Raw genomic sequence first — 21,782 nt, 5'->3', positions numbered from 1 at the left:
GAAAGTGTTTTCTGCACTTACGATAAGAGTCCTTCTGCTGGGCCTCCCTTCAGGACGTCGGAGATGACAATGGAAGTCTCACCACTCTGGAAGTGAGGGTTGTCCCGGCCCCCTGAGATGGCTATGCCGAACCCAAACCCTGGGGCCTGCACACATCACACACACACACAACAGAAGTTGGAGACATGACGTCTGGGACAACAGTGCATGTTTTCTTCATTTTATCCATCTGGGAGTTTTGCCTGAATGCACTTGATGAACATAACACTGTACACAGTAGAAGGATACATACTTCCTCAGTTCAGTTAGTATAGCAGATTTAATACATAGAAAAAAAACACAGCTACTCTAGACTCTAGTCATTTTATTTAAGCACAGCCAAAAGCTATAAAACCATCCCTTCATGTAGCCTAGATATAGCAATAGGATTAGTGTGTGTTATGTCCATGGTTGTCTTCAGAGAGAGAGAGAGAGAGAGAGAGAGAGAGAGAGAGAGAGAGAGAAGAGAGAGAGGGAGAGAGAGAAGAGAGAGAGGGGGGAGAGAAGAGCGAGAGGTGTCTGGCACAGTGATCTGATCTGCTCTCAGGGCTCTCTCCTCTCTAGTCAGTCTGTCACCTCTGACTGTAGCCTCCATTATCACAGCCAGCCTGACTCTGTCCTGACTCCTGATCTCCTGACAGATGGCCAGGCCAGGACGCCCCTCAGGACTGGAGACCGAGAGGAGAGACACTTATAGTAACCGTGGTGGTGATACGCTCGCTGACACAACCACACATTGACAGCATGCCTCTAGCCTGGTCCCAGATCTGTTAGTACTGTGTAGGCAACAACTCCTATGGTTGTTGTTATGTTATTAAACATTGCACTCTTCCAGACAGCCAATGAGATAATCCCAGTCAACAATATGTCTACACGTCACCTGAGGTTTCACTAGTCTAGTCCTGTGAGTGTATGTCATTGAAAGGTGTTAACACCAACATTTTTACAACATGCTTACTACAGTGCAATCATGGGGTAGACTAATTTAAGTGGTAGGCCTATACCAGTGTAAGTGGGATAATAATATGGTTTTGTAAAGGGAGTGGGTGGTGCCAGAGTTATGCCTTCACCACTGTCGTGATTCTACTCTTGTTACAGTATTTGTTTTGCTTTCCAATGCTCTAGTGTAGGGGTTGTTAAACTATTTCAGCGTGGGACCAAATGAGAAATTCTGTGTTTTCCTGGGACCAAAGCTCCTGAAAACAGGCCCCCGAGGGGGCCTTAAGCGAGATTTGGTTCGGGGGGCTCACCTCACCTTGCGGGCAAAACATTTTTGAAAGTTAATTTTGTGCAATTCTACACATTTGCCATGGGACGTAACGAAAATGTGTCTGTTTTGAAGCAAGTTTCATCCAATTGTACACATTTTGCCATGACTTATGCCATGTTGATATCTGAGTGTGAGTGACACAAATATGCCTGTAACAGGCAGCATGCCGACCTGTTCCCTGTCCTGTCTTAAACAATGACAATACAGGGTTCTTATACCCCTACCCATAGTGCATTTGACCAATGAAAACAAGGCATTTCACATTCAAAATTCATGAATTACAATCTAAACCTCCTTCAGATCATAAACATACTTGAATATATACCAGCACATATCTCAATAACTGTCCTAAACCATGGTTAATGAATAACTAGACTTTGGGGATACGCGCTACAACGCACCCCACCTGCCCGTCAATTCTCTTAACAGGAAATTAACAGAACCCTCTTCAATAAATGAGGAAATACAAGGTAATCTCACACATTTCTGACAATCTACCTTCACATTTTAATTAGTAAACGATATCACATTGTACTTTTGATCACTTAATGTATGACCAGAAACAGCCTATATTAAAATCGGGAGATGCAGCACAACAAGAGTTTTCCGCAGAACTAACGGCCGGCGCTCCCAACTCACTCTTAATACACCGTTTCTCACCTTTTACAGATGACCAGCAACAATCAAGAGGACATCTCTAACCCACATGATTATCAATAAATAAATGTGCTTCTCATCAACAGTAAATTATCATCAGTGTCTGGTTATTCATAATTTCTTTAATTCAAGTATTGTAGGACATGGGACGATCATCACAGTGACTGACATAACAAGAGAAAAACTGCTGATGCACAACCACATTTAGAAACTGCACCTTGTGTATTTTACTATTCTAACTCTCAACAGTAAGTTGAGACCCAGACAAAAAAAGTATTGGCAACAGTGTCAGTGAACTCTTAATTTGAATTTAAAAATGATGAAATCCATGGATTTAAAAAAAGACAAATATTTATATAGGGTACTAGTAGTGATGGGCAGGAAGAACATTGCTACAGTTACATATCAGGATATAATTTTTGACCACATTTCGTATCTTCTTGACAACAATTGCAATAGTATTTTATTTAGTTTAGTTATTTTTGCACACTTATTTCCATGATTGATCACTTGTTTTCTCATGGCTTTCTCGACCCTCTGCAGCAGACATATGCAATATGTTCAGAACATCGAATTGCAATAAAATCACAGTATCGACTCGCAATACATATAGAATCGTGAGAATTGCAATACATATTGTATCGGTACCAAAGTATCGCGATAATATCATATCGTGAGGTCACTGGCAATTCCCAGGCGTAGGTACTCACATAGACCAGTTCATGTGTAGTCTACACAACATACAGTATTCCCTGTGATCCTGGAGTGTCATGGGGATGGCTGCCAACAGGAAGAGAAGATAAACACACAGGAAGAGGACGCTATATAGCACCGCAGCTTCCTGACATCTGTATGCTGGGCCCATTGTGTGTTTCATCAGCACACTTCCTGATCCTGCAGCTGGCCTTCCCGGCACTGAGAGAGAGGGATGATGTAGGGATGGAGAGGGCTACATAGGAATGGAGAGAGAGTAACGGAGAAAGGTAAAACACTTACTCTGTGAAGGGTCACTGTGTGCTGTTCCCATATTACAGTTTCCTCCATCGCTGCGCTCTAAGACAGGGAGAGAGAGAGAGGGAGAGAAATGTCACTATCGTTAGGGTAATGAGGGTAAGCGGTTAACACTGTGATAATGAGCATTCTGAACCAGGGTAAAAGTCCACGGGAGGTAATGTATGCAGCGTAAAAAAACAATACCCAAAAGGAAAGGATTTTCTTCTAAAGGTTGACAGAGAGATTGAACTTGTGGTAGACCTCAGAGTGTCTCTGGGTGGCTGGATACTCAGTCATGGTTTTAAAAGCCTATCATGTGCTCCCTCCGTTTGCAGAGCACTTGTGATGGTCTGGGTTTCATGCTGAGAGGAGAGGGGGCGGAGGCTGCCTGGAGGGCAATGCTCTTTACTGGGTACCCAGCGGACTGACAGAGAGAGGAGAGAGCGAGAGCCTGAGGACCATTATACCCCAAACACTGACGGACTGCACCACATACCACTGGGATGTTCACCACTGCAGTGTTACTTAACACACAGACATGCACACACACACACACACACACACACACACACACACACACAGCAGCTTCGCCACCGTTGGTTCCCACATGTCCGTGTTACTGCATCACTGGGGGTGAGACAGACCCTGGAATTGCTTGCACTTTTGTGAGTACCAATGTGAAGTGTAATCTGCAAACATTATAGACGTGTGTTGCACAGAGTAGACAGCCCGCACAGATTCAATCTGGTTTACAGTGCAAGAGAACGTTTGTTTGCTATAAAAAGATGGACAATCTTCAGTTTGTTTTGAGGTTCATCCTAGGTGAGAAAGGTCTACCTGGACCTCAGTGCTGCTTGCCAGTGTGGATTAAGCTAAACAGTAACACAAAAGGAAACACCGGCGACCAGACAGACAGTGGTGGTGAATTCATCACACAAGCAGGCAGCTCCCTCCCTCTCTGGGTCTAACACTGTCCTCTGTCCTGTCCTCCCCACAGTACTGCTCCACCCGTGACTGTGCTTTGGCCTGCAGCTGTAAATCACAGCTCTGCACCCACAAATCCACTTTTACAAGTCTGACTGATGCACAACAAGCCCTTCTGGTATCCTGGCATTTAGCTGTAATGATACAGCTGCTCTAATGCAGAAGACCTGCGCTGGAGAAGAAAAACAAGCAAACACCTAACAACATTATGACCAACCTCCTCTTCATCCCCATCATCACAGTAATCATCCTCAGGACTACTGCGTTCTCCTCTAGACAGTTCATGTTGTGTCTGGCTAATGCTGAGTGGACCTGGTGAAGGCAGCGCAAAGAGTCCCGGGTATTTGGTGCCGGGCCCAGAAATGGAGATGTTGGTTTGGGAGAGCTGAGAAGCAGGGTGGAGACAGCCATGGAGTTCACAATAAGTGACACAGCATAGCCTTCTTTCATACGAACATGTCTGGAATGGCCAGACTGGGAATATTATGCTAATATTATATGACTAAGAAGTTACAGGAATAACATGACCAGCAACATTCATTTTCCCTCAGAAATCCTGTTTGACTCAGTTTGAGTGTTGTCAGAGTGTGGGTAGGAGAAGGGCTAATGTTGTCAGAGTGTGGGAAGGGAGAAGGGTTAGAGGTGTCAGGGTGTGGGTATGTACAGTACGGTCGTTTGCCAGGGTATGGGTATGTACAGAAAGGTCGTTTTGCCAGGGTGTGGGTATGTACAGTATGGTCGTTTTGCCAGGGTGTGGGTATGTACAGTATGGTCATTTTGCCAGGGTGTGGGTATGTACAGTACGGTCATTTTGCCAGGGTGTGGGTATATAAGTGTTCTCTTGAACTCCCCATATCTCTGTAATGAACACACAGTTAACCCCTTGACCCTGATTTTCATGGCAGCTCAATGTGGATGTTATTCATGTCCATAATTGGTGCAGGCAGGCAGGCAGGGTTTGTGCTGCACCTCCCTCCCTTTGTCTGCCCCTGAGACTCCTACATTCAGCCCACCATTATCTGAGGGGGGGCGCTGACCCATTTAGCCAAAGCCGCCCCCTTACCACACATTCCTGTCAAGTGTTTGTACGGCTGGAGGTCATACATTTTGCCAACAGTACACTGCAAAACAGACAGTGGGGGCCCATGCTATGAGAAAAATGTCCATGCCGTTTGTGGACCACGTGACAAGGGGGCCTCGTCTTAGGATGAACACGACACGACAATTTCCGGCGCCGACAGAGATGGCTGCCTCGCTTCGCGTTCCTAGGAAACTATGCATCACAAGCATTTCGCTACACTCGCATTAACATCTGCTAACCATGTGTATGTGGCAAATAAAATTTGATTCGATTTTATTTGAAGCTATAAGGGGACAGGAAGGGAGCAAGGCTGTAACTGACATGCATACTCTGTATGGCCAGTAACTGGATACATTCAATTAAAACTGTGGCCAGATCACATTTTAAAGAGATTTGTCTCTATCCCATACACAAGCAAACTACGCCCAGCAGAGTATCAACGCACAGCATTAACAATATATGCCTGATCTCTCCCTAAATACGGGAGCCTGAGACAATGAAGAAGGCTTATAATTCACTGTACTTACCCTAACCATCCCCCCCTTACACACCCCCTTCCAGCTGTGGGCCCAGATGTTAGTAGACAGTGCAGACACACACACACACACGCGCTGAAGAATCTCCTCCAACGCCCATTGTTTTCCTCCCTCTTCCACTCACGTGGTTTTTCCTTTCACTGCTGTGGTGACTCAGAGAGTGGCCTTAGGAGTGGGACGTGTCTGACTGGGAAGGGCGTTATCGTATCGGTAGGGTGTGACTGGCAGTACCGGTCATGAGGGCGCAGGGCATAACGGTTATCGGTAGGCCTCTGGGTCAGAGAAGGGTGGTTAGTGAGTCAGGAGGAGAGGACTGTTTACCCCAGTGCGGCTAAACTCTGCTCTCGTCTTCTCCTCTGATGGGATTATCTTTTTAAATGATGCACCATAATCTGGAGCACTGATTAAACAGCTTGTTGTGAAGTGTGAGTAGAGTGTAGAACAGGGTCTGGTACAGAGAGAACACTGCAGAAATCAGGTCCCAATCTGAGGACATTACGCTTGGCTGTTCCAGCCATAAAAAGACATGTGCTATTGCTGCTGTGTTCTACTGCTGGGAACAATCCTAAAGAGGCCATCTGCAGGGACACTATTTAAAAGGCCAGTGGAACTTGTTGCTATGATATGCATTAGTACTACACATTGAATACAGAGAACAATACCACCGAACATTAGCATTCCTGTTGAAAATAAATGCAGATGGCCAAATCTCTGACTGGGACCTTTTCTGCCCTCCTAGACACCCATGAACAGTAGGAGAACACTGGGAGTGAATATTGTTTCAGCCAGGAAAGCACAGCCTTGCATTCACCCATTTGACTCATGTAGCAAATGCTAACAATACTATCTGATGGAAACTGTTACAGGAATATTAAGCCTTGTAGCATAGGGCCAAAGCAAATGACTAGCTAAACAACATCTGATGTTCCAGAACAAATATGACAGGAACAAATACCCCCAAAATGGTGATTCTCATCTCAAAGTCACAGTAGAGTTACATAAAACAATGAGTGCCTTGATATTACGAGGGGGATGTTTGGTATATTTATACCATGATTCACATTTAGTCAGACTTGAGCCATGGCCAGAGAGGCCCTGTTGAGAAACAAAGAGTAGGCAGGTGTAGACAGCCCAGTGTACAGCCTGGGCCTTGATCTGTGGTTAAAGGGGCTCTTTGTGTTACTGAGCCCTCCCAGAGACAGCAGTGCAGGCCATACTACTGACAGCCCAGATATAACCTGTAGCAGACAGCTTTCAGCAGGAGGACTGGGACTCTTTCATGCTATGTGCTGTAGTGTTTAGGTATATAACAAACTCCCTCGTCCTGATTCTCTGTCTAGCGATGGTGCTCTGTCTGTGTGCATGTGATTAGCAATTGAGAGTGTTAGATGTGGATGAGAAGGTTAGCTACCTCACTCATTAAATGATCACTGTGCTCTTGTGCTCTCTCCTCATTACTCCCTCATGCTGGAAGGAAGTCAAGCTGCTATAAATAACTCCTGTTATCCATGATGATTACAGATGTGGTTTTCACTCAGAGAATCTGGAATCATGCAGGATAATCAGTAGGACAAAAAGGTGTGAGGAAGCATGGGACAGGTCACCTCCATAGAAATAGAATTACAGAACACTGACTTGAACGGGGAGGCCCATTTTAGTCATTCTATGGTCACTTCCTTCTTCCGCTGTAAATACAACGAAGTGGGGAACTAACAGTTTGAGTTGGTAGCTAGCTAGCTCTCCCTTTTCATGAGCACTATTCATTTGTATTCTTTCATTTCAAAAGGGACAATAGGCAATAATAATGAATCAGACAATACTGAGGTATAATAGTTCCAGATTTAGCTAGACAGCTCATTTCTCATTCATAGGCCCATGCAAGCATACGAGGGAAATTGTCTAACTAGAGCAAGAGAAACCAAACGTGATGAGACCAGGTGATGAGGTTAATGATGAGGTTAAGTCAAGTGGTCAGTTATGACTGATCTCATGAGCAAACAGGAAACACAGGGAGCGAGGGGGAAGTTTCTGATCTCTGCGTTCCTTGATTACATGTCACAGTCCACTATTAGTCATCATCCCTTTATGGAATCAAAAACATGGGAGTGTCACTGCAAACATAGTGCCCCTGTACTGTCAACAGCTGCTTTGGTGTTTGGTCAGGTTTTTGTAGCATTATTTGTTATAGCTAGTAGTCTTCATGCTCTCCTTCAGCTGTCCCCATAGGAGAATCCTTTAGGGTTCCAGGTAGAACCCTTTCAAAAAGGGCTCCTGCGGGGACAACTGGAGAACCCTTTTGGAACCTTTTTTCTAAGAGTGTATAGTTCATATAGGAAGGATAAATCTAAACACAAACATGGTTGACTTTAATGTGAAGGTTGCTGTGAAGTAAAATCCTTATGGAGCATTAGGTCAGTGTGTCTGTGTGGCCGTGATTATATGGAACAGGAAGCTACCAATAGCAGGATTAGCCCACAGGAAGTTGAGTTCCCTTCCTGTTTGCAAGGAATAATTTCAGCTTGGAGAGAAAATACCCTGGACGGAGAAAGAGAGCTCCTTGGAAACATAACTAATTTAAAACACTTAAGACAAGGTAAAACAATTCAGCCAAACCCACAGATTAAGTGTTACATGAGGCAAAATGCTGTATAAACATTACATATGGTAATTATTCAAAGGCCATAAAGTCAGTGTGATACAATACTTACTCAAACACAGAACATGCACATTTCAGAGAGAGTGGAACAGGTTTCTGGTTCTGATCAAAGAAAATAAGAGTTCCTGAGGATGTCTTGTCTGTCTGCCAGAGGGGAGGCCTATAGCTCAATGGGTGTCATCTTTAGATGAAGACCAGACACACAACAACACTCCAGGAATAAAAGCCAGTTCTAGAGTCAACATGGACTTGGGACATAGTCCATAACACATAGACAGAGACACAGCTACAGACGCTAGCTATTCCCTATGCAGCAGCATCTGCACTGAATCACCATATAAGCCAGTAGTATTGTTCTTCACCATAGGCCTACCACACAGAGTTCTAGCCAGCACCTGCCCTGACCGCTCATGGAGGCTGAAGGTATAATTAGGTGATCAAGTCATAGCCTTATTTTAGGGCATTAAATCAGACATACATTTTTTGTTGACCAAATAAAAAGACTAATTACAGTGTGGATTTGTTTAGTTATATTTTATTAAAAAACCACAACAATAATGGATGGGTAGATTATCTATGAATGGAGGTATTTAAGGGAAAAGACTGGGGAAACAAAACAACGTTGCACAACACATCAAGTTTGCCCAGCAACCAGGCTGTCAGGCATGACTGGTTGGCTCTCAAAAACAATATAGTCAAAATGAATGCAATCTAACCAGAACATCAATGCAAATATTATACTGGTAGGCTAATGATTGATATTGAACACATAATTGTGGTACATTGAAATGTAATTCTGCATTGCAACGGTTTTGTATTCAATGACAGACGACGAGCTCACTTCCCTTCCACGGCACAATTGTACTTCCCTGAAGGGAAATCCTCTAGTCACAATCAAAAACACACACACCCTTGCACTAGTGCTCCAGATTTTCTGATTTCCAAATAGAAACTTGTAGGCCTAATCTACCACCTAAATCTGCTGTAGAACATGGGTACATTATTTCTACAATACATTATATATACAGTACCAGTCAAAAGTATGGACACACCTACTCATTCAAGGGTACTACTTTATTTAGACTATTTTCTACATTGTAGAATAATAGTGAAGACATCAAAACTGTGAAATAACACATATGGAATCATGTAGTAACCAATAAAGTGTTACATCTAAATGTATTTTAGATTTGAGATACTTCAAAGTAGCCACCCTTTGCCTTGAAGACAGCTTTGCACACTTGGCATTCTCTTAACTAGCTTCATGAGGTTGTCACCTAGAACACATTCAATTAACAGGTGTGCCTTGTTAAAAGTGAATTTGTGGAATTTCTTTCCTTCTTAATGCATTTGAGCCAATCAGTTGTGTTGTGACAAGGAAGGAGTGGCATACAGAAGATAGCCCTATTTGGTAAAAGACCAAGTACATATTATGGCAAGAACAAATCAAATAAGCAAAGAGAAGCGACAGTCCATCATTACTTTAAGACATGAAGGTCAGTCAATAAGGAACATTTCAAGAACTTTGCGCAGTCGCAAAAACCATCAAGCGCTATGATGAAACTGTCTCTCATGAGGACCACCACAGGAAAGGAAGACCCAGTTACCACTGCTGCAAAGAATAAGTTCATTAGAGTTACCAGCCTCAGAAATTGCAGCCCGAATAAATGCTTCAGAGTTCATTCAAGTAACAGACACATCTCAACATCAACTGTTCAGAGAAGACTGTGAATCAGGCCTTCATGGTCGAATTGCTGCAAAGAAACCACTAACTACTAAAGGACACCAATAATAAGAAGAGACTTGCTTGGGCCAAGAAACACAAGCAATGGACATTAGACTGGTGGAAATCTGTCCTTTGGTCTGGAGTCCAAATTTGAGATTTTGTTTCCAACCGCCGTGTCTTTGTGAGAGGCAGAGTAAGTAAACAGATGATCTCTGCATGTGTAGTTCCCACCGTGAAGGATGGAGGTGGTGGTGTGAGGGTGCATTTTGGTGACACTGTCAGTTATTTATTTAGAATTCAAGGCTCACTTAACCAGCATTGCTACCACAGCATGTTGCAGTGATACGCCATCCCATCTGGTTTGCGCTTAGTGTGACTATAATATTGCTTTTCAACAGGACAATGACCCAACACACCTTCAGGCTGTGTAAGTACTATTTGACCAAGAAGGAAAGTGATGGAGTACTGCATCAGATGACCTGGCCTCCACAATCACCTGACCTTAACCCAATCGCATAGTCACTTCACCCCTACCTACATTTATAAATTACCTCAACTAACCTGTACCCCCACATACGGACTCGGTACCGGTACCCCCTGTATATAGCCTCGTTATTTTATTGTGTTACCCTTTATAATTTCTTACTTTAGTTCATTTGGTAAATATTTTCTTAACTCTTCTTGAACTGAACTGTTGGTTAAGGGCTTGTAAGTAAGCATTTCACGGTAAAATCTACACTTGTTGTATTCTGCGCATGTGGCAAATAAAGCTCGATTTGATTTGAGATGGTTTGGGATTAGTTGGACCGTGGAGTGAAGGAAAAGCAGCCAACAAGTGCTCAGCATGTGGGAACTCCTTAAAGACTGTTGGAAAAGCATTCCAGGTGAAGCTGTTTGAGAGAATGCCAAGAGTGTGCAAAGCTGTCATCAAGGCAAAGGGTGGCTACATTGAAGAATCTAAAATATATTTTGATTACTACATGATTCCATATGTGTTATTTCATAGTTTTGATGTCTTCACTATTATTCTACAATGCAGAAAATAGTAAAAATAAAGAAAAACCCTGTAATGAGTAAGTGTGTCCAAACTTGCTAGCAACTTTTGACTTGTACTGTATATATTTCCTTCTTATACTAAGGCCAAATGATCACACTAGATGTCGTTTTACCTTGACAATCTTTGTCAACTCCCTGGGCACTGCTCTACACAGGTGCTGTAATAAACACTCTGTCTCACAGACACAAACACCCACCCCAATACACACTAAAAACAAGGCCTTAATTCATTTTATATACACTAATCCTTTAACGGTGGGAATGATTCAGAGGAGCAGCGTACAGTGCTCCTAGTACACCAGTGCAGCTGACAGTTTTCAGTGCTCTCTTTTTGATGTGAGTGGGTCAACCCATGTGTGAAGAAAAACACCTGGAAGAGCTGTGTGTGGAACAGTGGACATCAAAACCCACAGACGTCCACAAACAGGACCAGTGACCACCACCGTATTACTGGACATGTTCATATTGACAGCTGTCTTACAAGGCAATGCCACTGACTGGACTTACTGCTGGAAGGCTTGCTGCTCAACACAGCAAAGTATTTATCCTACAAAACTGAATAGAAGGACTACAGTGGATAACACAAGCTGGAGAATTACAGGAGGAAGGCCAATGTACAGAGAAAATCCATGGAAAAAATGAGTAGCTAAGAGCAACGGAGTTGGCTTCTATATTGGGCACCCTGAAGACCCAAAATAGAGATGTGACTAAAGGCGTCCACATGCTTCCCAGACAAAACAGTTCGGAAGAGTTTGTGGATATATAATGACGACGTGACGTTTGTTTGTTATGGACTTCGGTAAGGGTTTTTTCGGTTCTTCGGGCACAAAAAAAAAAGGTTTCTTGAGGCACGCCGAAGTCTGTAGCCGAAGTCCACACCCCTCCGTCAGCGATTGGTCAACAGTAGGGCTTCTTCAGTAAAGTCTTTGTTGAGAGACGACTCGTTTTCATGCACATTTTTTCATTTAGAAATATCGCACCAAACATCATAGTTCTAAAACTGCGCGACCAAACTCGAGTCATCTTCGATTAATTCTGAATATTTTAAGGAAATGTATACTGGCTACGGCATTTGAAAATGGACAACCAGTACACTTTTTTTCAAGCGAAAGTTTTTAAGGGAGTATGTGAGCACACTCATTCGGTTCGCCTAGCCGACTTAGGCCAAACTGATGCATGCTTTTAGCCACGTAGACTTTTATAAAGGATTTACATAGCTGGTGAGGTATAGAGAGAACGAATATAGAGTGAAAACAACCCACATTACTGCGTACACATGTGGTAGCTCAGGAGGAGGAGGGTTGCCTGGTGCCTTGGGTTGTGTGCAGCCCTCTGGATGGCTGGCGTTCTGTAATGGGCTGTACATCACTGCTCCACTCAGGAGATGTGACAGATTCCACAAAGAACAGGCTGCTATCAGCCAACCACAGACAGGCTCCAGAGCAGAGAGAGCTGTACCGACGGGATGACATGACACCACAGGCTTTCCTATGACATAACCCTCCCTAAGCTCCTCCTCATAATATTTGGGATGTGTGTACTGCATAAGGTAAAACCCCCCTCATTTCACAAGCCTGATGAATACTGGAGATACTAGAGAACGCTTCCCTTTACATTGGTTTGGATCATCTATGCTCTTATGTACTCAACAGCAATGGAGCCCAAATTATTACTACTTTCATCTCACTAGTCAAATTAAAATGGAGGTGCCAACTCAACCGCTCAGACAATATTAGCCTGCTGCACTAAAAGGAAATGTAAAAAAAAAAAACTGTAGTAGAAAAAAGAAAAAAGAATGCTTAATCCGGTTAAGCGCTTTTTTTCTACAATCAGTCTATTAATAGCCTGTGTGCCTGCTCTGTAGGAGGAGAGAAAGAGGGAGAGAGGCCCTGCAGACCCATCACACTGGCTTTAGAATTTTAGAGTATAGTGAAGGCAAGCGTCGGCCAATCAGACGTGGGCAACACCCACAGCAGCGGCATGTACCAGCAGCCAGCTTTTCCTCGTGATGTTACCGTGGGTAAATGTAACCATGGCAACCTTATCTGTCCTCTAGCTGGATCCCAGAGGAAGGAGGGCCCAGAATGCAGCTGCATCCTCTGCCCTGTGACACACACAGAGAATCACATGGTCTGGCTGAGAGGAATGCACACATTACCAAACACACTTTCACGCAATCGCAGCGCTCTGGAGTCACACCGTTTCTCATATTAACATGTACGTACAACACTATATATGCAAACACATGCGCAAGGTAAACACAGAAAACATGCCTTTCGAGTGTGGCAGTAAGGACAGTAGCTGAACGCACCTCTACCCAGTAAGGAAAGAAGTCCCAGCAGACCGAGTCCCACTAAACTGTGATGAGAGGGGACAGCCAGCAGGCTGATGATACAGTGCTGCCTCGCTGCTGAATGTGCTGACACACTAAAACATGCTGGAGTCAATTAATTTCAACCAGCACTGACTCGTTCAGCTCATACCCTGAGAACTCACCGTGTCACACTCATCATCAAGCTCTCATTGGGGATTTCTGCTTTGCAAACATGACGGACACACTAATATCTGACGGTAGTCAGAATAAAATACAAAACCTATAATCCATGGCATCCAGGATTAAAAAGTAAATCTCTACCATGTTCCTCTCTCTCGTTCTCAAAGGTCCATGCTCTCTCACAAAGGCAGGATAGATAAGCTGGAAAAGACTAGTCGGAACAGACACAAACCCCACGTGAATAGCTACTGTATGAGGCTCCATGGTGACCTTCACTTGCAGCTCATAGTGTGATGTCAGTCCCAGGAGCTGGGAGCATGGCCTGTGGGACACAACACTGTTTGTGGATGGCGCGTGCTGGCTGTGTACTGCTGTCTTTAATGTTAAGGAGGATTTACTAACAGAAGCCTTCCCTCAGGCTCTGTAGGCTCTGAGCCTTCGGTTGTTTACTGATCCTCCTCTACTCTCACATCTGGGCTGGTGAGTGGCAGCTCTGGGTGACCTGCCTGGTCTCTAGCAGCAGGAAATGGGAACGGTTTTCTTTCAAATACCAGGCCAGCTGAAGAATTAGAAACATATTATATTTCTGCTCCTACATCAGGCGACTGCAGCACAGAGACAATCCTGACTGGCTTAACCCCTGTAACTTCCAGAGGATGCCAGTCTGATGACTGGCCTGTCCTCTACCCTCTAACCGGTCAGAGAACTTCAACGACAGTAGAGCTTATTATATATTATAAACTTGGTGGTTTGAGCCCTGAATGTTGATTGTCTGAAAACCGTGGTATACCACGGGTATGATAAAACATGTATTTGTACTGCTCCAATTACGTTGCTAAGGTCAATATACCATGGCTAAGGGCTGTATCCAGGCACTCAGTGTTGCGTCGTGGATAAGCTCTTATCCGTGGTATATTGACCATGTACCACACCTCCTCGAGCCTTATTTCTTAATTATAGCACTGAGATAAACTTTTCACTGCTCTAAGGAGTGAAGAATGGTTATTTTTGAAAGCTGTAACTATAATGGTATTACACATGTATAATGTCAAGTGTTGCTGCATCAAAGGTCACTGCTCTGCCTGCCATGTCCACTGATCCCTCCCCATCCATCCACCCCGTCGGTCCTGTGAAATGGGACCAGATTTCTCTACATGCGCTTAAGTCAAATTTTGTGAAACATGGGAAAGTTATGCTGCTTTGAAAGTTGATACACTTATGAGACATGACATTGAGATGTTGCTAAGATTTCCACTCTTGCTAGAAAGCTCCTTTGTTTACGCCCATTCAGCATCGTTCACACCCTCTTAAACCTTAGCCCCACCCATCTCTTTAAGAATTCACATGCTAATGATCACATCAGCATGACATTGTCCTCTAGAAAGTCTTCTCTACTTAAATCTTCTCCCAACTGAGATCCGGTAGATAGATAGTTAAATTCAGTGCAGCAATGTTTTTGAGAGCTGTAGCAACACTTTTGCAGTTGTCCACAGCTATATCTTTCCATAACATCTGCGGTAGCAAAGATGATCTATACAGTGCATTTGGAAAATATTCAGACACCTTGACATTTTCCACATTTAGTTACATTACAGCCTTATTCTAAAATGGATTACATTTTTTCTTCTCAATCTTCACACAATACCCCATAGTGACAAAGCTAAAACAGGTTATACATTTTTGCAAGTTCATTACAAACAAAAAAACTGAAATATCCCATTTACATAAGTATTCAGACCCTTTACTCAGTACTTTGTTGAAGCACCTTTGGCAGCAATTACAGCCTCAAGTCTTCTTGGGTATGACACTACAAGCTTGGCACAACTATTTGGAGAGTTTCTCCCATTCTTCTCTGCAGATCCTCTCAAGCTGTCAGGTTGGATGTGGAGCGTTGCTGCACAGCTATTTTAAGAGATGTTCGATTGGGTTCAAGTCCGGGCTCTGGCGGGCCACTCAAGGACATTCAGAGTCCCAAAGCCACTCCTGCGTAGTCTTGGCTGTGTGCTTAGGGTTGTTGTCCTGTTGGCAGATTGACCTTCGCCCCCGGTCTGAGGTCCTGAGCAGGTTTTCATCAAGGATCTCTCTGTACTTTGCACTGTTCATCTTTCCCTCGATCCTGCCTAGTCTCCTAGTCACTGCCGCTGAAGAACATTCCCACAGCATGACGCTAACACCACCATGCTTCACCGTAGGGATGGTTCCAGGTTTCCTCCAGATGTGACGCTTGGCATTCAGGCCAAAGAGTTCAACCTTGGTTTCAATTGACCAGAGAATCTTGTTTCTTATGGTCTGAGTGTCTTTAGGCAAACTCCAAGCGGTCTGTCATGTGCCTTTTACTGAGGAGTGGCTTCTGTATGGCCACTACCATGAAGGCCTGATTGTTGGAGTGCTGCAGAGATGGCTGTCCTTTAGTAGGGTTCTCCCATCTCCACAGAGGAACTCTAGAGCTCTGTCAGAGTGACCATCGGGTTCTTGGTATCCTCCCTGACCAAGGCCCTTATCCCCTGATTGCTCAGGTTGGCCAGCTCTAGGAAGAGTCTTGGTGGTTCCAAACTTCTTCCATTTAAAAATGGAGGGCCAATGTTTCTTGGGGAGCTTCAATGCTGCAGAAATGTTTTGGTATCCTTCCCCAGATCTGTGCCTCGACATAATCCTGTCTCTGAGCTCTACGGACAATTACTTTGACCTCATGGCTTGGTTTTTGCTCCGACATGCACTGTCAACTGTGCATATTGACAGGTGTGTGCCTTTCCAAATCATGTCCAATCAATTGAATTTAACACAGGTGGGCTCCAATCAAGTAGTAGAAACATCTCAAGGATGATCAATGGAAACAGGATGCACCTGAGCACTATTTTTTGTATTTTTTTTTTAGAAATATACACATTTTTTGTTAGTATATTTCTAAAACCTGTTTTCGCTTTGTTATTATGTGTGGATTGATGAGGATTTTTTATTTATTTAATCCATTTCAGAATAAGGCTGTAACAGAATGTGGAAAAAGTCAAGGGGTCTGAATACTTTCAGAATGCACTGTATACTGACCAGGGAAGCTCCCCTTCTGTTATAGACAGAAGCCTGTGACATGACAGACCAATCAGGAGTCATCTCTCAGCAAGTCCAAACCCTCCATTACCTCAGCCAATCATATCCAGCCAGGAAGGATCCTGTCTTTCTCCCTACATAGCTTAGTGCTTTCTAATTGGCTCATAATTAAAAATGTTGTATTCATATTTACAGATCCCATACAAGTTTGTATTTATGGAGCAATAAAGTTCACATGTTCAAGAAGGCATTTCAGAAGAAGAAAAAATATTTAAAAATGGCTAGAATGTTAGAAACTAGAATGTTTACGATCCTGTAACCAGTCACAAATGAGAATGATTTCCTCCAAGAGACTTTCACAGCGCTGATGTGCAGCAGTGCTACCCAGTGACCCAGAGAGATACAGTAGGCCTAGCATATCATTCCCAGCTAGCCCACCAGCAAAGTCATCCCCACTCAACCAGAGCCTAACTGTCCTCTCTCTCAGCCATCAGCAGTAGGGATGGAGCATGATGAACTTCACTTGGAACACAAACTTTTCCCCACAAACACCCTCTGTTCTGTTCAGCAGCACTATCAGAGCCTAAGGGTCAAAGCTCCACTGAGCCACTTCCTCAAAACACATCCTGCACTTCACTTGTAATCACTGTCAAAAAGGTATCTAATGAACTGGTAGGGCTGGACGGTAAACAGTATTTTACTATATACACCTGTATTGATGCATAGACTGGTTTGGGTTTTTACTTTAACTTCTATAATGGTATTTCATCAGAATTGTTCTCACTAAAACAATAAAGCTTTTCTAGAGTCTTTACAGCTTTTACATCTAGTTAAGAAGTTATGCTTGAATGATTGTTTTGTTCAATTTGATAATGTGCACTAGCTTATTAGTTAGCTAGCTAGCTTGCTACGTTAGCAAGCTAACTGAGAAATGCAGACACACCAAATTGGAGTGGTAAGTGCAGCACAATGCACACAACACTAAATGCTTTAGCAAGCTAGCTATCTGGCCACTGTAGCTGGTAACATAATTAAATCACAATGGATTAGTTTCCATGAAGCAGCCTGTAGCTGGCCACCAAGAGTAAATGCAGTGTCTTTAATTTACCAAGCTAGCACAACAGCTAGTTAGCTAGTGAACGTTAGCCAGCTAGCTAAACATATCTATGGGCTGTGTGAGATTATGGAGAGTTTAAATGTTTTCTTTGTCATCTTGCTAGCTTGTTATCTAGCTGTGGCCATCTGGCTAGTATCAACAAGGGCTTTGTAGAACAACAGTAACATTAGCACATCTAGCTAGTTAGCTAACATTGACATGAGCATAAAGCAACACACACGGACATGCATTGCCAAACAACGCTTCTGCCATAATCTGTTTTGGGGAATTTGACGACTTGGTTGAAGACTTAAAGGTCATTGCTGTGTGAACACAAAAGAGATTGACTGCCGACACTCTGTTCAGATGTGCTACGTACTGTTGGCAGGCAAACGTTTGACAATCCTGACATTGTGTCTGACCCATTAGACTGCGCTGAGGTCAGGGACGATAACCAGGCCCATACAGGCAGCAGGGAATCTGGCCTTGCCATCACACAGGAGTCTGTAAATCAGCCCTGGACTCAGCCAATCACTAGCCGCACAGCTATCAGCCCCCCCCCCAGAACACAACTTAACAGAGGTCAGGAATGTGCTGATAAGAAGCCAAGGCCCAGCTCTCTCTCTCTCTCTCCTTTTATCGCTTTCCCTAGCTTCTCTCTCACTTTTCCTATTTTTGATAACACTGGAAATACTGAGCTCAGTATGAGAACACGCAGAGCGAGAGATTGTAACACTCAGGGAGATGACTGCATTAGTTTACTTGTCACAGTACACTAATAGAAACTTTTGAAAGAACAGGCTTGGGTTGGTCGTGAAAAACGGAGAAAAATACAACCACCATACAGCCATTGTTCCCATCAAACACAATCAGAGGTGCAGTAATTGGCAACAACTCTGCCATGGGAGGAGGAAAATCTCCTGCTAGTGAATGGGGCATTGGAGAGCCTTTCAGAATGAGCAACATGAGGCAGGGCCTAACGAAGGGAGGTTAATTAACGGTGACTGGGGCGTGTTTGCTAGTGTCGTCTTATGGAACTAAACCCAAACACGACCCCTGACAAAACGTTCCTATGTCACCATCCTTGAGCTGGGATTTAAAAAAACACACACACACACACACACACACACACACACACACACACACACACACACACACACACACACACACACACACACACACACACACACACACACACACACACACACACACACACACACACACACATGTAAAACAAAGGGTGTATTCAGCAGGGGGTCCTTGAGGCTGACCATGTTGGCTCCAGAGAGCGATGGTGCCTGTCCCTACAGTACAGTGGACAACAGAGCAGCTTCCCATCCAAAATAGTTTGTTCATATATTGAGAACGTTTTGTGACGTTTGTTTGTTGTGGCCTTCAGCAAGGGTTTCTTCGGCTGTTCGTGCACACACAAAATCTTTGAGGCAAGTCAAAGTTAGGAAGCCGAAGTCGTCCGAACTTATACATCACAACGTGTATACTGGCTACAGAGTCTCAAGATGGACAAACAATACCATTGCCGCATTTATCGTTTTCAAGCAAAGGTCTTTTCAAGCGATGGTCGAAGGTATGCGAGCACACACGTTCGGTTACCCGATTTCGGCTAGGAGCCAGCTGAACCGAAGCATGCGGAAGTCTTTATGGGCCAGCCAGCCCACTACCCCAGCAGGGCTGGGCCCCCACCCACACACAAAGAGCAGGGTCACGTGGGCCAGCCCCACTAAAACAAGAAGCCAAGTCCACTCAGAGAGAAATTCCCAAGCTTTCAGAGCCTCTCAGTCACAATGGCCATGTTGTAGGCCTCAGCCTGGCCCATATCTACTGAATTAATGAATTGCTTACTGTTAGGGGCCGGGCAACCATGTTCCTTTCCCACCCTGCATCTCAGAGGAGACGCAATTATCATCTCAGGGCGAAAACATGCATGCATTAATGAGTAGTACATGCATAATAATAATAAACCTTAATTAATAACACCAACATCTAGCAAGAGCCCTGGTTCATCTCTAGGTTCCTGCCTTTTCCTAGCCACTGTGCTTCTACATCGGCATTGCGTGCTCTTTGGGTTTTTAGGCTTGGTATCTGTATATGTACTGTGACGTCTGCTGATGTAAAAAAGGGCTTTATAAATACATTTGATTGATTGATTAAACTCTAGATAAACAAAGCCTCAATCTATGCATAGACCCAGTATCTCATTATACATGAACTAATTACAACATAGAAGTTACGGGAAGGGGGGGGGGTGAGTATACAGTTGAAGTCAGAAGTTTACATGCACAACTCCACAAATGTCTTGTTAACAAACTATAGTTTTGGCAAGTCGGATAGGACATCTACTTTGCGCACAAGTAATTTTTCCAACAATTGTTTACAGATTATTTCACTGTATCACAATTCCAGTGGGTCAGAAGTTTACATGGCACTGTCAATTTAAGTGTTTTAAACAGCTTGGAAAATTTCTGAAAATTATGTCATGGCTTTAGAAGCTTCTGATAGGCTGACATCATTTGAGTCAATTGGACGTGTACCTGTGGATGCATTTCAAGGCCTACCTTCAAACTAAGTGCCTTTTTGATTCACATCATGGGAAAAATCGAAAGAAATCAGCCAAGACGCGTTCTGTCTCCTAGAGATGAACGTACTTCGGTGAGAAAAGTGCAAATCAATCCCAGAACAGCAGCAAAGGACCTTGAAGATGCTGGAGGAAACAGGTACAAAAGTATCTATATCCACAAAATCTGAAAGGCACTCATCAAGGAAGAAGCCACTGGTCCAAAACCGCCATAACTACAGTTTACAACTGCACATGGTGACAAAGATCGTACTTTTTGGAGAAATGTCCTCTGGTCTGATGAAACAAAAATAGAACTGTTTAGCCATAATGACCATTGTTATGTTTGGAGGAAAAAGGAGGCTTGCAAGCCGAACACCATCCCAACCGTGAAGCACGGGGGTGGCAGCATCATGTTGTGAGGGTGAGTTGATGCAGGAGGGACTGGTGCACTTCACAAAATACATGGCATCACGAGGAAAGAAAATTATGTGGATATACTGAAGCAACATCTCAAGACATCAGTCAGGAAGTTAAAGCTTGGTCGCAAATGAGTCTTCCAAATGGACAATGACCCCAAGCATACTACCAAAGTTCTGGGAAAATGGCTTAAGGACAACAAAGCCCTGAGCTCAATCCTATAGAAAATTTGTGGGCAGAACTGACAAACCTGACTCAGTTACGCCAGCTGTCAGGAGGAATGGGTCAAAATTCACCCAAGTTATTGTGTGAAGCTTGTGGAAGGCTACCCGAAATGTTTGACCCAAGATAAACAATTTAAAGGCAATGCTACCAAATACTAATTGAATGCATGTAAACTTCTGACCCAATGGAAATGTGATGAAAGAAATAAAAGTTGAAATAAATCTACTATTATTCTGACATTTCACATTCTTAAAGAGTTTAAATGTATTTGCCTAAGGTGTAGTAAACTTCTGCCTTCAACTATATGTTGAATCAAAGGGCTGGGATCCTGTGTGTGTGTGTGTCGATAGAAAAAAGACAACACTCAGGTTCCACCTTAAAAGGGCTAAATGAGAGACATGTGACAAGGGTTTCTTATATGGTGTGCACACTATGGCTTCAGTCAAGTACACCATGAGAACTCACCAGGAGTTGTTTGTATATTGTGAGCAAAGTATAACTATAGGTGCAAGCCACAAAACAATCATGGTCTGCCATAGTTATTTGTCAAAGACAGACAACAGGGTTGTTTTGTGAGTGTGTGTGTGTGTGTGTGTGTGTAAAATCAGTGGCAGGAAGGTCTTGTTTGAATCCTTATCCTAACTGCACGTATAAATCGGTCATTATGGACAATTTAATTTGTAGATGATATAAACAGGACACTGGAGCATAGAAAAAGACAGCAAAGATTACATTCTTTCTCCTGAGGAACTAACTGTATTACTGGAAAACGATCATAACCTCAAATAATATTTCTGAGAAATTACAACTCGTGGTGAAGTTGTAGGTGAATTCTACAATTTCACAAATGGTGATTATATAACATTTGAAAGGGGTTTCCTGTGGAGTAAAACTCAAGAGGGCAGAGTTGAACAGTAGAAAATAGCAGGCTT

The 21,782-nt window shown here is 43.5% G+C and overlaps 1 protein-coding gene across 13 annotated transcripts in view; it reads right to left on the bottom strand.

Annotated features, from left to right (window-relative positions):
• Positions 1–21,782, bottom strand: part of tjp1a (tight junction protein 1a) — a 149,562-nt gene that overhangs the window by 38,842 nt on the left and 88,938 nt on the right. For all 13 annotated transcript variants that reach the window (XM_042320964.1, XM_042320958.1, XM_042320966.1 and 10 more), the window contains 2 exons: positions 2,963–3,019; positions 22–146 (listed from right to left, as the gene is read on the bottom strand). In XM_042320964.1, the coding sequence (XP_042176898.1) occupies positions 22–146; positions 2,963–3,019 (182 nt within the window). The remainder of the gene's footprint in view (positions 1–21; positions 147–2,962; positions 3,020–21,782) is intronic.

Source organism: Oncorhynchus tshawytscha, linkage group LG04 (genome assembly GCF_018296145.1).
Source record: "Oncorhynchus tshawytscha isolate Ot180627B linkage group LG04, Otsh_v2.0, whole genome shotgun sequence".
NCBI lineage: Eukaryota > Metazoa > Chordata > Actinopteri > Salmoniformes > Salmonidae > Oncorhynchus > Oncorhynchus tshawytscha.
Note: the sequence above shows the minus strand (reverse complement) of the source record. Positions and strands in the feature narration are given on the sequence as shown.